Genomic DNA, 16,192 nt, shown 5'->3' on the forward strand with positions numbered 1-16,192 from the left:
AGGAAGTGTAGAGGCTTAGTGATCTCTCTGGGGTCACAGCTAATGCGTGGTGAAGCAGAAAGAGCTGCCAGACCTTCCAACACCCCTCTTTCCATTGGACTTCCCAACTAATAATCGGGTTCGGTAAATTCGTTGCTTATTCATCATTAGAAAAATCCTTCGAAAAAACAGTATTTTCTACCTAATTAATGTCAACTACAAAGTGAATGATTATAGATTCTTGGTTGAGGAGGGAGTAATGTTTAGGAGAATCACCTTTTGAAACTCATCTCTCCTGCCTCTCACTCTACACCTTTTGAGAATCACTATGCTTAAATCTCTTCTCCATAGAAGTGGACACAGAAGTGATGAAATGGAATGGGAAAGGCCTCTGGTCCCAAGTGCCCATCCAACTTCTATATGGGAGGGCTTGGGATGGTCTCAGGATCCTGATCATACCATAAAATAGATTATACCCAAGATTATGTGGTCACTTTCAACCTTATGTAAGTAATTTATGAAAAGCACCATGACACTTCAGATTAAGACCATAAATGCCCAATCCTCTACCCATCACCCAGGTTCAGAGATTCACTCCTAGTTTAGTTCCTCTGACTCTGATATTATTTATTTTGAAGACTCACCCTTGCTTTAGGAGAAAGAAAACAAGCAAGCAAAAATCAAAACAAAATGAAACAAAACAAAACAAAACCTGATTAAGACCTGCTAGCCACCCCTTAGCAGAAAGTAAAGAAAAAGTCTTCTTTACTTCATGCCTGAGACAGAAAAATTCTCAGAAATAAGCTAAATTTATGTCTTTGTATCCACAAGGTATGCCAGAACTTATTTAATAATGTTTAATTATCAGAGGGATGTAGGTTAATTATATTTCTTAAAAATCAGTGGGAATATTCAAATATTAAGACCCATCCTTCCTCTTCTATTTCCATTCCCCAAAGCTAAGTGTTCTTTAGTTCAGGTACACATTTCAAATGTAAGTCTGTCCCATCATCTTTTCCTAGTAAAATATAAAGTCCTTTCATAAGGATTACAAAAAAGAACTGTGATTAGAGCACAGACATTAACTGTAGAGACAATTTTTAAAAACAAAAAGCAATCAAATAGGTGGTTGTGGTTGTTGTCATCTCTAATTAAAGCACGGAGAATCTTTTCAAGTGATGGGTAAGTTTTATAGAACACACACAGAAAATATGTACAGAAAAATTACAAAAATACTAAGTACTGTTACAGATGACTGGATTGGCATTTAACAGGCTGAAAGAAACCAGATCAATCTCAATCTTGCTGGGGTCAATTCGGGTGCTCAAAGCAATAAAACAATTTTTTTTCTTTATGTTTGTGTACTAGAGGTGCTAAAATACTAACCAAGTCTGCAAATGTCATGCACATGCACAATATTAAAACACATTTAAAATACTTGTTTGTATCAAAACTTGCTTAATAAAAATAGATAGTAGACGTAATAAATCTTTGGGACAATATTACTGAGGAAAAATAAAATATAAAATATCATTCTTCCCCAAAAAAGCAGGGAACAAGAAGGAGAATGAATTAGGCAAAAATATTTTAGCATAATTTGATCATTTTAATCCCAGAATTTATAAACAACACTAGAACAAAATCTACCATTTGCTATTACGATATAAATATTACAGGTAAAATAGGTTCATGTGATTTTTTCTTATAATAACTTTAAATTACTGTTTTCCTTCCACACGGTAAGATCTATTCTGTCACATGCAGATCATAGCAAGGCTTTGAACTAAAATATTAAAACAATGCAATTATACATAATATCCAGTCAATATAAGGCGATAATAAAATTAGAAATGTGGTGCAAAACTATAAACGTTTCACATCCCATCCAAGTTGGATTTGTTCGTGCATATTCAGTATCTGAAGATTTAATACATCACAAGATCATCAATTCAGCTTTTTGCTCTGTAAAAGCAAGTTCAACAGGACTCTAAGTATCTGTACTGAAATAATCTGTACGAGAATAAAGAAAATTTATACTCAAAAGCTTACTAGACACTTGTTCTATTACAAAGACATGTGCCAGTATTCGTGTGCAGTGTTTTGTAAAGTACTTTATTTCCATTAGCATTATACATTTTTGTTCTTCAGCAAATCAGCAAGAGACTAACGGCACAAATCAATATCATACTCTTCATAGCAACTAATATTAAGTCATTTATTATAGCAAAGGCCACTAGAACCTCCGCTAAAGGTATACCAGGCATTTCAATTTGAACACCATTTTTGTAAAACAATGTGTCACCAGTTGAATGAGTTTTTCTTTTATAAGTCGTCTGCATAGGCTTAAGTACCTTCAGCTTCTTAAAGCAGGTAGTAAGTGTACAAACAGCTCAAAGAAAGCCAGCCATGCCTCCTAGGGGCCTTGCCATGGACCACAGCTCTAGCAGAGTTAATTTTTGCATTGAAGGGAGGGAGAGTGGGAGGCCTGTCAAAGAGGAGAAGGCGGGGACATGAGAAAATAACTGAAATGATTTCAAATCCTTTCCACTCCAGAAGCTTTTCCACAGGAGCCAGTTGATAACCAGGGTTCCCTGAATGGAATGAGGAGGAAGGAAGCAGGCAAGGAGCCTCGCACTCGATGGAACCTCCTCAACTCCTCACTGTTCACCAAGGAACGAGTCATTGAATCTCCTCATGCTCCACTCCTTGCTTTGTTCCACAAGGTGGAAAACTGTCACCGGGCTCCTACTGATAACCTGAAACCAGACTGCTGGCTATATCATTGTAGCCTCTTATACAGAGGACTTCAAACTTAATCCAGCGGAGTTCCTAACCCACCGCCTCACTGGGTGACAGAGTTTTCTGTTTATTACTTAGCAGTAAGGTCTAAATAACCAATCAATCCAACGATGCTTTCATTTTTAATTTACCACTTTACTACTCTAATTTCCAAAACTTGTTCAAAGCACAATAGGAAAATTACAAAAATATTAAATATCACCTCAAAGAACTCCAGTCACATGAAACGAAAGGATTTTCCTTTAGATAGCTGTGACCGATTAAGAAGAAATTTCACTTATTCTCTTAGGTTAGTAGCCAAATATAGATAAGTAGAACAGTTTAAGCTGTTAAACACATGATCAGTCTAAAGTACTTAAAAGTAAGCTCAACAGCTCTGGCACTCCGGAAGAAGAAAGAGGAACAAATCCCTTAGGTCTCAACGAAACTACTGCAAACAGATACATTACAACTACAGTGCGCTGCGCATAATACAGTTTGTCTTAAGACAAACCCTTTCTGCCTCACGATACAGGAATTCCCACAGAACATGAAATACTTTCCATGTACATCACTTAGGCATAATTTAATACTTTCCCTTTCTAATCACAATGCACAATCATTTCCAACTGGTTTTGTGAATGCCATAAGACAACGTTTATAGAGATTTCTAAGGAAATCTCATGCTTTAATTTCAGCTGATTCACAAAACAGGCATTAGTTATAAAAGGAGTCTTTTTAGAAATATCAGTTCTTCGTAAACAACCAAATGATTTCCACCTTTCTTTCCCCAATTTTATTCGAATATTTTTCTCCAAAAGATACATACACGCAGAATGCCAGAGAAGACCTGAGAAAGCAGTCAAGTCAGCAGAAGGTGAGGTGCCAACAGGGGCTCCACAAAGTGCTCACACTAAACCTTGGGGGTTTCTTTTCATCAGAGAGACCTTATTCTCAGCCAATTTACTCTTATTCTAAATTTAACTGAAATAAGTTTGTTAACTTGGCTTTTCTGCACGCCTCAGAACACTGGAAACGGTAAATTAGAAATCAGGACAGGAGCTACTCGGGGTGAGACAAAACAGCCTGACAGCAATAAAAATTGGTACCAATTACTAGACAATCAAAAGAGGAGAAAGAAAAATTATTTTTAAAAATAGAATATGAAATGCAAGAGGCATACCAATCTGGGTACTTTTATGTTCAGGTAAGTCTACTCTCTTTAGTAATCAAATGGTGGTAATTTTACAGCCTGGGCCAAAACAACAATTCTGGCTACTGAGAAGATGTTCAATAAGCCAGAGACATTTTGAAATATTTCAACACAAAGAGTTCATTTTTTTTTTAGAATCTGCACCTAGTGATTTTAAACCCTCAGTTATCTAGAAAGTCATTCCTAACAAGACTGTTAGAGAATTCCAAACAACTGAGGCATACAGAAAAAAGGAGGAAGGACTGCTGTGTAGTTTAAGGCCTTTCGGGGCAAGGGGAGGGGTGGAGAGATTCACTTAAATTAAACCCCCTCACTATCCTTTTCCCCACCCTCTCCCCACCAGCAAACCCTGAAAATACCTGCCTACCAAAGAATGCACTAATATTTAAATTATTTTTCTAGCTACAATATAGTTTTCCACTACCTCTGTAATATATAGTTCCATCTTACCTTCTTGTATGTGTTGGTCCATCCACATTTGTGCTCAGAATGACCACTACTTTATAACCATCAGAAAAGTGACTTCAATTCCAGGTTAAAATAGGTACTACAGTGTAGCTTGTTGAAAGTCAAACCCAAAACATTTACTAGGAGTGTCTTTCACTGAACAAAGAAATCCTATTCTGTTTCCAAGGGGGGATAAAAAGACTAGCCTAACCCTGGTAACCTTAACACAAAAGGAAGCTAAAAAGGCAGGGACTCGATAAGAACAAAGGATTGTTCTTTCTGATGACATCAATACATATTAAACACGATGTGTTACACATCCTTTTATCAATAGCTGAGATGATAAATTTACAAATTAATACTACACCAGCCATAACTGCATAAAATTACAATAGCACCCTCTTTGGAAAAGATTTTGATTTATATAATGGTAGTAACTTTTATGTGTTTAATGTTTCTGAAATTAAAGGAGGAGATGAGCCACTGTGAGCAAGCAGAACACAACGTACAAGAAATAATTACCCTTGTGACCTCATGCCCTGTAAGGTCACCCTGAAACACAGGCCAAAGGAAATCAGGAAGCATCAGCATTTACCTCCAAGTAGTCACTGCCCGGAATGAAGGGCAAGTGTGGGTGTATTTCATAAACTAGCAGGTGCTTGACCTCATTAAAAAAAAAAAAAAATCAATTATCAAAACACTACATGTAGAATGTCACAAATAAGAAAACTATAAAATTGGGTTCTGCAAAATATCTTCCCTTCAAAATAAATCTGAGACAACTCGTAACATTTTACCTTCACCTGCATCATAATACAACAGTTTCACAAAATGACAGTAATCCGTCCTTAGTAAGAACAATCAGTAAAATTTTTTAAAAGTGTTTTGGAACATAAAAGTGGTTACGAATACATGCTGAAGAGTGATAACTCAGAAAATATTTACAATATTGATTTAAGTCACTATCACAAGAATGTATGCAGTATTTATAATTCCGGTCCTGTAACCGGAATAAGAATCACAGTGCACTCATCCCCAAATTTTCAATCAGAAATTAGGCATCAAAAGTTTACATCCTGGGACTTCCCTGGTGGCGCAGTGGTTAAGAATCCGCCTTCCAATGCAGGGGACGTGGGTTCGATCCCTGGTCAGGGAACTAGATCCCACACACATGCCGCAACTAAGAGTTCACGTGCCACAACTAAGGAGCCCGCAAGCCACAATTAAGGAGCACACGTGCCGCAACTAAAGGAGCCGGTGAGCCACAACTAAGGAGCCCGCCTGCTGCAACTAGGACCCGGTGCAACCAAAGTAAATAAATTGAAGAGAAAAAAGTGTACATCCTGTCTGCATTTGTAAGGGATAAAATGTTCCCCAACAGGTTCAAGGACAGAGCTTCACTATCGGAAGCAAAATTCTCATATCACTCAATTAGGACTTGGCTTTTACAAAAACTTGTGAACTGGATTTTCAGTTAAGGCAGAATATTGCTCCTTTTTCCTCCCCAGTGATTGTTGGTTTACTGCCAGAATCCCTGGGCAATATAAATTAGAGGGAATTCTGAGGTGGTGACAGTACGGAGAACAAAACTATAGAAACCAATACAGGAAAGAGAAGTGGACTGCCAACCAACATTCACTACATGTATTATGTACTGTGCTGTATGCTTCACAAAAAGCTTCTCCTCCAATGCTCTCAACAGTCCTAAGAAAGGCAACTGGCTTCTGACCCACTGCTTTCCTCAGGCTCTCAGACGAACCTACAAAAGGCTGTTACTGCATCAAATACCCAAATAAAATTCCAGAAGATCACAGTCAGTAACACCCAGTGGATCTGAATTGCCATCTTAGCCCCAGCTCAGTCACCTACTGAGTGTGAAGTCAGAGCAAGTTCCTACCCACTTTAGTTACTACCCCCAGACTCCAGGTCTCTAAGAGGAAGGGCTATCACAGTCCAACAGCCCAGGATGACCTTCCGCTCTTCAGGTAAAAGCAGTTTCTGAGTTTCAGACAAACATCTAACAAAGGGACTCTTAGACCAAGCTCGGTCATAACTTAGGCGCTGCCCATATTGCTTAGGCAATTAATGCATATTTCTTAATGCTCGGATGATTAAATTATAAGAAAATATCTGATGTATGGTGTATTTACCAGATGTATTGCTTAATATTTTACCTACTTCAGTGATTAAAAGGATTTCTATGCTAGAAAGAGGCGTTCAGTCTCTAAAGAAGGCTTTATGCTGCCACTTGCCACAGCAATCGCTTCCTCAAACGTTAATGGCCGTGGTAGAGCGATTTCACTACAAGCACGCTGACGGCAGGCGTGGGCTGTCCACCAGCTGGCTCCATAACCTCTTGATCCCTTTGGACAGCAAATCTGTCCAACAGCCCTATGTGGTCATTCCTCATTTTTTGTATGCTTTCTTCTCCTTTCACACATTCATAATCCCTGCTCCTTTAGCTTGACATCCTTTTATTAAAATAGAAAGCTCTCAGTAAAGCAAACTAAGACTAATTTTACACTCAGTCAATGTAAAAGTTCCAGAATAGATTAACATATTATAGCAGAAGTTGTTAGTATGAGGTGTTTTAGTTACACGCAGAATGCATATTTGTTTATTCTTTCACTAAAAATACAATTTTACAGTAAGTGATAAGATTAAAGTTTTAAGTTAGCCAGCATTCCGTTAATTTATAAAGTACTCCTAGATACTGTTGCTAAATACCAAGAACTTTAATTTACATAAATGGAAAGGTTTAAATTTGACATCAGAACAATCTAGTTTGTGCTTATTTAAACAGTGATGAAAAAACCATTCTCTTCTTTCCAGGAAAAATAAAATAAAATGGCATCCACCACCATTGCTAATGGCACCTCTCTTCCCAAACTGTCAAGAATACAACACTGTACTAATCTCTCATGTTTTCCTTAGACCTTTATATGCAATCTGTAATTAAGGCTTAGAATTGTCTTTTATTTTTCCCCTATCTACATTTTGGTCTGGTCCCATATCCCCTTCTGTAATAGCCTCCCATCTACTTATTCTCCTTTAATCAATCTCCCACTCTACACTAGTCCATTCTAAATAAAGCTGTCTTGAAAATGTTTCTCAATATTTCCTAATTTCCATAGTGTTCTCCTCTTAAAAGCATCTCTAGCAATTTGCTATTTAGTTTCACTTTCAGTCTACTTTACAGTACTATACTCATAGTCTGTCCTTAAATTTGAGCATCTTATATTCAATAAGGTTTACGATAAGCTGATGAGCTAACTCTATTTTCTCGAAAACTATGAAGTTAATAACCACAAGTTACTGAACAAAGAGCACCATGCCAGACTATTCAAATACTCAAAAGGAGAGCTTTTTTCATCCCAATTTTTTTTTTATATTCTACAAAATTTTAAACCTATACATACTTAAATAAGAACTTTAAGCCGAATACCTTACATAGAGTCCGTATGTCTAAAGACCCTGGGATTTTTAACTTAAATTTCTTTTTATGAAAATAGAAAAGTTCCCAGTAAGCAAATAAAAACCAATACTCTCTCAGTAAACAGTCTGTTACTTATTTAGGTTAAAGAATTTGTAACTAGAGTTGCTAATGTGTGATGTTTTGGTTATATGTGAAATATATATTTGCATTTTTATAGATTATAAATGTGTTTATTTAACAAACATATAGAGCTTACGACTGATTAGGTACTGTTCCATGTGCTTAACAAAGATTCACTCACTACATACTCAAAATAATCCTATAAAGTCCTGCTATATCATCTTCATTTCATCTGTGACAAAACTGAGGCTGAAAAAAGGTTAAGTGTCCAAGGTCACATACTTAATTAAACAACCACTATTAGTCACCACTGGCAAACATCTGGTAGACTTATACCAGTTATAACAATTATAGCCCTTTTTGAATCTTATTTCCATTTTCTATCTTATACAATCATGTATTGTTTGTCTTGACATGTATAATGAGTATCTCATAAATGAGAATAACTGGTATTGACAAAAGGTCACTTAAAATGAATGCACCTAAAGCCCAGGACAAATTTCCATAGTAAAAAAGTTTTTTTAAAGATTCATTGAGACTTTATCTTTTTAAAAAAGTGAAACTGATTTATTTTATCTTATACACAATATAACAGGCTAAACTTTTAATTCTGAATTCTTCCTTAGGAGAATAAATAACGAATTAAATGATGAGTTGGGAATGAAGCATACTTTTTCTAAAAAGAAAAAAATTATCACAGCGCACTGTAACTCTTCTTCAATGCACTTTAGACCTAGCAGCATAATTGCAAAGGTTTTACTTTACAAAAGCTATTCCAGAATTTCAACAATTTATCCCATGATCTTTCCCAGTCCAATGAAATTATACTCTTTTGAAAGATTCTTCAGTCAAAATCCTTGCTATTTTTCTCTTTTTCAGTAGTACACTGGTCTAAATCTACCAGATGATTCTTAAGGATTCACAATTCCAACTTCCACTTGGAAAGATCTGCCTTGTATTTGTACTTACATATCAGATCAATATCTAAAAAGGTGGTACCCACAGTCATAACAATGAAATAGGCAGAGACAGATGCTAGTGTTAACAGGGTAGAATTTTCGATTCAGGGTTAACTTTATAAGGGGTCAGTGAATTTGTGAATATTTAGATATTTATTTTACATAACTTTTTAAAAAACCAAACTCCAAACCGTAAGGATTCAGAAAATGAATGAGCAGAATTTGAGGATCCCCTGTTTTTACCTTAAGGTCAATGATTCACTTTTGGTAATAGGTAGGCAGTAGCAAGCATAATTGCAAGTTTTGGTACTTTCCTACACATGCATGGAAAGCTTTGTAGAAAAGCATGAGAGCTCTTACGTGATATGACATGGTCCATGTACTGAGGTAAGTAAGGAGCCCAGGTATCAATGGCCTCCTTCCGTCCCGCCTGCTCAATTCTTCTCAGTTCTGCTAGAAGCAGGGCCTGTGCGGCTTCTCTGACCTAAGACCACAGAACCAAATGCAAAAAACGGAAGCAGGCCAGTGAGTGAGGTGTTTAAACATGAGCAAGTTCATAATGAAAGAAAGCTAGAAAATATACAAACCACATTTACTTACATGAGAAATACTACTAACCAAACAATGAAGTAAGTACTAAAGTTGAATAAACTGGATGCAAGCAAATCAAAGATTTTCAGTTAATGATCTCACTTAAAAATACTTTAACACTAATAGAATAATGTTCGAACGTTTAATCAGTTTGGGGTTTAAAACTTCACTTTCCAAAGCTTGCACAAAAATATTCTTGTACTTTAATTTGGCATTTTCAATTTTTTTAATTTCCATATAAATATTATTGTTAAAAAATCACTGTTAGAATTATTAAATATTTTCTCTTTCAGCCTGAAGAAATTTAACCTTGTCTAGTGGATTTCTTTCTATTATAATGCTAAATAGATATTGCTTACACAAACATATATGTATTAATCCACACAATTCACGTATACCTAAGACTGGCTTAAACAATTTGTTTTCAACAAACAAGCAAATATATTCCGATGAAATCGCATTAATTCTATAAAAGGAAACTATTTTTCAAAATTATATTATCTCAATTTTTCTTTCAACATGGCACACACTTTTATGTTGCAGTTTTAGTTTAGTTTTGTTTTATTTTGGCCAAAGTGCCACACCCATTGGTTCAAAGAAGCTAGACAACTGTCAAGGTATGTACCAATCAATTTATTGAGTATTTATAATTGAAAAGATAACTCAGTAGCGTCTGATAAGAATTCAAATAAAAATTGTTTTTAACTATAACTGACTTTTGAAGTGAATTCAAACATTATTCAAATGCAAAACCATGAAAATTTCAGTATGCTGCAATTCCACTTGGAGTTGAGGGAAGGGAGACCAGGAAAGGGACAGGATGCTATTTAAATTTGGTAAATTGAAACTCTTGAATGACATAAACTGCTATAGCTATATGGGTCAAATGCTATAATAAGCAAAATCTCCATAAAACATTTCCAAATCCCTGGTGATATTATATTCCAAGCAATATCTAATACCACACAAGTCCATTAACACAAAATAATAGCTACCATTTACTGAGCTCCTACCATGTGTCAGGCTCTGTACTTACTGTGCTACTTGCATTATCTTATTTGATCCTGACAGCAATCCTGTGAGGAATATATTATTATCCCCACTTTACAAATGAGGTTCAAATAGGTTAAGTACATCGCCTAGGGTCACAAAGTTAATAACTGGCTGAACTGATTTTTAAACCCAGGTCTCTTCTAATTCCAAAGACCTTCCCCTTCTGTTATAACACAGGACCTTCCACTGGACTATGGTTATTCACTTAGAATTTGATTGATGTGATTATACCTGAACGTGCAATCTGGGGGGAGGTGGGTTGTATGTATGTGTGTGTGCATGTATGTGTATGATCTGTACAGAAATCAATACTTAAGAAACTGTTCCATAAGTATATAAAACTTTTGATCAAATACTCACTAGATTAAAAAAAAAAGTAAACAAATATGCAAGTTGAAACATTACTGTTTAGAATCATTGGATCCATATTTTCTATCACATAATAAACAGGTGATAAGAAGTTAGATAAAAATAACATTTTTGTTTCAAATTTACACTTGTCCAGTGCCTTTTTAATGTTTTTGTTTTCTATCCATATCACCTCGATATTACCTCCAAGCATCGATCTTGCCATCTCCGAGCCAGCATCTCTAGAAGCGGGGGCCTAAATTTGTCCAATCCCAGCAGGTCTGGCAGCATAACACAATGCATAGCAGCCAACTGACTCCATCCTGTTAAAATGTAATATATTATAAACACTTTGGTATTCCCCCTAATTCAAATATTTTTCTGCATGTAAGTATACCAAACCTAAACCAAAAAGGGGAGACCTGCTCAATTATGTTATGATTTCAATTTATTATTAGATATTTTGTACAAAGATATAACAAATGTATTTCATTTCTAAATGTGTTTCCTCTCGAATTTCAGCTCTAAGAACTCTAAAAGTTTTAAAACAAATACAAATAAATTTCCACATTAAGTATATACGAATTCCACAAGAAAAACACATTTCTAAACATTCCCTCTAAAACAAGACATATATTCAGGTTTAGAAAAGCACAGAAATAAACACATACCAGAGCTCTAGATTTGAACGTACTGAGACAGTTAAAAGGGCACTCACACAGATATCCAAAGACAAGTTCATGTCACTTAAGGCCTGGCCATCTGGTATTACCTTCGTATCAGTCAACAGAGATATTTTCTATTCTCTGTCACAGGGCCTTTAATTAACGTACTTATTGATCCCTTTTCTTACAAAATGAATCAGAAGTTTAGTCACAATCATAACTTAAGTAAACTAACACCAAGTTTGAGAGGAAAAAATGAATTCCTACATTCCCCAAAATAAAAACTTAATCTAAAATTTATAAAATTTTAAGTATCATTAACTCTAATCTATGGGAATAAAAGTTGTTTTTTTCCAAAATTCTATTCCACAATATGGAAATTGATTATATAAAGACAACAAACAATGTAAACCACTGCAATACTTAAAAGTACTAGTATCCAGACATTCTCAAATAATCATTTCCACCCTATTTTAAAAGTGTTCATATTACAAGGTGAGTTATCTGTGACCACAAAATTTTAGCAAATCAGTGTTCTGAAATAATCTAAGCTGTAGTATTCTAAAACAACAACAACAAAAACCCTACCATAAAACTCAAAATGATTATTGGGATTGTTAAAGAGGGTGTGAGTGAGAGAGAGCGAGAGAGACAAGCCACCTATGTAAAGATTCACCCTTTCACAGTAAGGAAATTCTCAACAACTGAGAATATATAATTACATTAATTAAGGTGATGAGCACACACATTTTAGATTATAATTTATTTTCAACAGAGGAATATATATACATACATATACATACATACATATATACATACACAAATATATATAAACAAATTACTACCTACTAACTTCTTAAATGTTTTAATGTCTCATAAAAGTATGAAGTGTATTTATGAGCTAAATTTTAATATGAAGATGATTCTCACCACGGTCCAAAGTCAACAGCTTGTTTCTGAATCAACAAATTACTACCTTTCACAATAGCTTTACAAATATGACCCTAATTATTTTTGCTAAAATCCAATATTAACATACAAACCTTAGTACAGGTCTATGACAGGGAAACCAAACAAAAAATGAGTTATACTTTTACGTTCCCATGTTTTCTTTCCAAAGGAATGGTACTTAGAACACGGGCTCTGTACTTTATAGATATTGTATCATTCTTTCTGTTTGAATAGACTGGTATTATTGCTTTTAGTGAAGAGTTAGAATCATTCTGGGTTACATATGAGATTCTGTAAATTTACTCATTTTTATATTATATAAACTGGTGAAGATTGAGCCCACAGTGAAGAGACTGGATATAACTCACAGCTCACAAGTTCCGTTAAGCTTCCAGTCAGTATAAATAATCCTAGATAGCTCTTGGGGAATAAAGGTTTGCAGATTCCATTCACATTTTCAGAGCTCCAAAAATACTTTCCCCTCTAACCAGGGCACATGTTGTGTACAGAGAATAAAGAGTGTCTGTCACAGAGTAATGATACATGTAAAATAAATTAATTAGCTCTAACACCAGAGATCACATGGCAAACATCATCATGAAAACCAACCCCCTTTTTAATGCCTACTTCCTATCATAGATTAGCATCTTTGCACTTCTTTAATAGCATTCTAGATTACAGGGAACATGGTTTATACCAGCCAGGAATAACATTACATTTTTATAATCGACCCTTATCACTGACATTAGCAAATCAAGTTATAAAATGGAAACTTTAGGATCTCACATATAACAAAGCAGATGAATGTATAAATTAGATAAAAAGAACATATACTAGAATAAAGCACAGATTGAAAGAAAGTTGTTAGAAAGTTGAGAGAGAATACCTTCATTTACTAAGAAACAGGTATGTAAAGCAGGAGTAGAAGCAGGGTCAGAGCCAGAGTGATCAGCATCAGACCGAGCAGAAACGACAGGTGCGGCAACTTGCAGCAGAAAATAGAAGAAATAAAAGAGGAGAGAATTGAGATACAGCGGTTTCTGAAAAAAAGCTCAGTGTTAGTGAATACTAAAAAACAAAGTTGGCAAAATATAGTAAATGTAGAACTGAAAAATGATGTTTTAATCAGAAAGGTAGGATTATTAAGGATTATGGCAGTAAAATGATATATTTTATTGAATAGCAATCACAGTGTAGTTCAAACCAAAATCTATTTATAGTTGAATGATGTGTCATCTGATATAAAAAGAAGTTCTAAAATAACTAAGGCTGCAATGAAAAAAATGACAATAAACATATTAAGAATTCGCAAAAATGTAATTCAATTTTTAAAATGTATCACATGATGAAAAGTTTATTTTGGTCTTCGGATTGTCAATTACATTTTTTTTTCTAATAATTTATTTCCTAACATTATGCCTAAATTATTTTGTAATCTCTCAAACCAATACTCACTGAGATCATTTCAATTTATTACTCATTTTATAAAAACTCAATTTAAATTATACCAACTTGTAAAATACAACTTTTAAAATGTAACAATTTAAAGTTAAATTAAATACATTTAACTCAGAAGACTCCTAACATAGCTCCATTCTTCAATTTAAAAAATATTTTTATGATACAAATGCTTTATATTCTAAAATAATTACTGTGAATGCTATAATCCTTATAGAATAGATGGAACAACACCGACCCTCCCCCCGAAAAAGTTATGTTACCAGTAAAATGTTCAGCTTAAATTATCACATGAAAAGGCAAAAGGACCGTATGGCGCACACATTCTACAACTGAAGGTCAACATTAAGATTTAGAGGTCACCATTTGACACTTCCTTCCTATGGAGAAATTACCATATGTCATGCACAAGCATCTTCAAATTAATCCCTCTCCTTTCTTCTGTCATTGAACAGCAATAGGTTTGGGCTCCTGAACAGATTAAGCATTGTCTGCTGAATGATATGTTTGCTTTTCATGCAGTGAAGTTCTTTTGTAACTACAGGACAGTTGCATGAAAACAACTTTTCATAATTTCCTCACGAATGCATCATAATGTCAATCAGACACGTGTGAGGTAAACCGGAGAACTAAAAGAAGTATATGAGCAGTGATAAAAAACAGAAAATCCAACTCCATAAACCCTAAGAAGCACCTCTTGCACACACGAAAATTTTATCTGGGAAATTATCATTCTTTTTATTATAACAGACCTGTTTTTTGTTCCTTATGAAATTACAAGTATTTTATAATGTTATACTTATGAAAGGATTAGAATTACTCTCAGTTGTATATTTCATAAGATCTAAGAATTCCATTGTAATCTTGCAAAGAAATCCCCAATATTTCTACATATTCCATTGAATAATTTCTCACTTTTAAATCATTTTTAAATACAAATTCAGTAATTATGGCCTACAAAATATTCAATTCCCCATGCTAAAAGTTGGTAAGCCTTTGGTGGCAAGGAGTAAATTTACAGGTTTTAGCTTTCATGCCACCAAAATTGTTGAGCGAGTTCCTCTGGTGGTTTCCAACAGTTGGGGTTTTTCTATAATTTTACTTTAAATAAAGGAGAAATTATTATTCCTGAAAAGTCTGGGTTAACTTCATCTGACTTTATCATTAATTCTGAAAGGACACTAGAATGGTAAGGTGAAAAAATTCAATACAAACAAACCAAAGTTTAGGACTGAGTGATCATTCCCCTAGCTAGGTCAAATAAGGAGTGGGATTAAACTATAATGTTTTCCCTAAATCACAAGTCGAAAGGAAACTAGAAATGCTACTGGCAAAACTGCTAGAATAAGAATATGTCTTAATAGAATAACGTTCAATATATATAGCTTTATTTGTAATGAGAGAGATAAACAGATGCTCTGAGTATTATATTTCTGGAGCCCTGTTTAAACGATATTGCATGTAGAAAAAGCCTTTTACACTTTCCTTTAATAAATTCTGTGGGCACTTAAAATAAAAAAAAAAATACTGTAATAGAAATCAAGGAATCAGATTTACTATGCTTTAAAAATCTCAGCATCATCATCAAAAAATACTTTATTCAGACCACCTCATAACTGAAACTGCAGAATCTAGAACTATTTTCATAATTCACTGAGAATACTGAAATTAAACTCTACTACAGCTTTAAAACTGTCCACATATAGAAAAATCAGCAATAGAAATTAGAAGAAAAAAGTACACTACCATAATAAAAAGCTCAAGATCTAATGACACATAATAAATCTGAATAAGTTATGTACGGCACTGAACATCAAAGATTTATACCATAAAACATAAGCAAGCATTTAATTTCTTAAAACAGAAAAGCTGCCGTGTCAACTTTTTGCTCCTCTTACCAATTTGCTCCTCTTATTAAGGACCAGTAAAACACAAGGGAAAATAGTCTCAGCACAGCTTCAAAATGGTGACAGAACTGACACAAGTTCTCTTATTTTACCTGAGAAAGTTCTTTAAGTAATGTTGCAGCTAAGAGCCTCTTCACAACGGCTTACTCTCACATGAAAAGACAGATGAAGATAAACATGTGTGACAACATATATGTGTACACATATGCTCTGGTTTCCCTTTAAATGGCATATATAGAAGTACTCAAAATGACAATAGCCATGGTTTCTGTCTTTGAAGAGGTCTA

General features: G+C 34.5%; 1 protein-coding gene across 6 annotated transcripts in view; it reads right to left on the reverse strand.

The window, feature by feature from the left end:
• The window catches only part of WDR7 (WD repeat domain 7), a 366,979-nt gene that overhangs the window by 222,756 nt on the left and 128,031 nt on the right, over positions 1–16,192 (reverse strand). For 3 of the 6 annotated variants that reach the window (XM_082416400.1, XM_082416401.1, XM_082416402.1), the window contains 3 exons: positions 13,427–13,525; positions 11,129–11,247; positions 9,293–9,416 (listed from right to left, as the gene is read on the reverse strand). In XM_082416400.1, coding sequence (XP_082272526.1) covers positions 9,293–9,416; positions 11,129–11,247; positions 13,427–13,525 — 342 coding nt within the window. The remainder of the gene's footprint in view (positions 1–9,292; positions 9,417–11,128; positions 11,248–13,426; positions 13,526–16,192) is intronic. The other 3 variants (XM_082416403.1, XM_082416405.1, XM_082416404.1) reach the window with 1 other exon arrangement.

This window comes from Balaenoptera physalus (assembly GCF_965194825.1).
Source record: "Balaenoptera physalus genome assembly, chromosome: 12".
Classification (NCBI taxonomy): domain Eukaryota; kingdom Metazoa; phylum Chordata; class Mammalia; order Artiodactyla; family Balaenopteridae; genus Balaenoptera; species Balaenoptera physalus.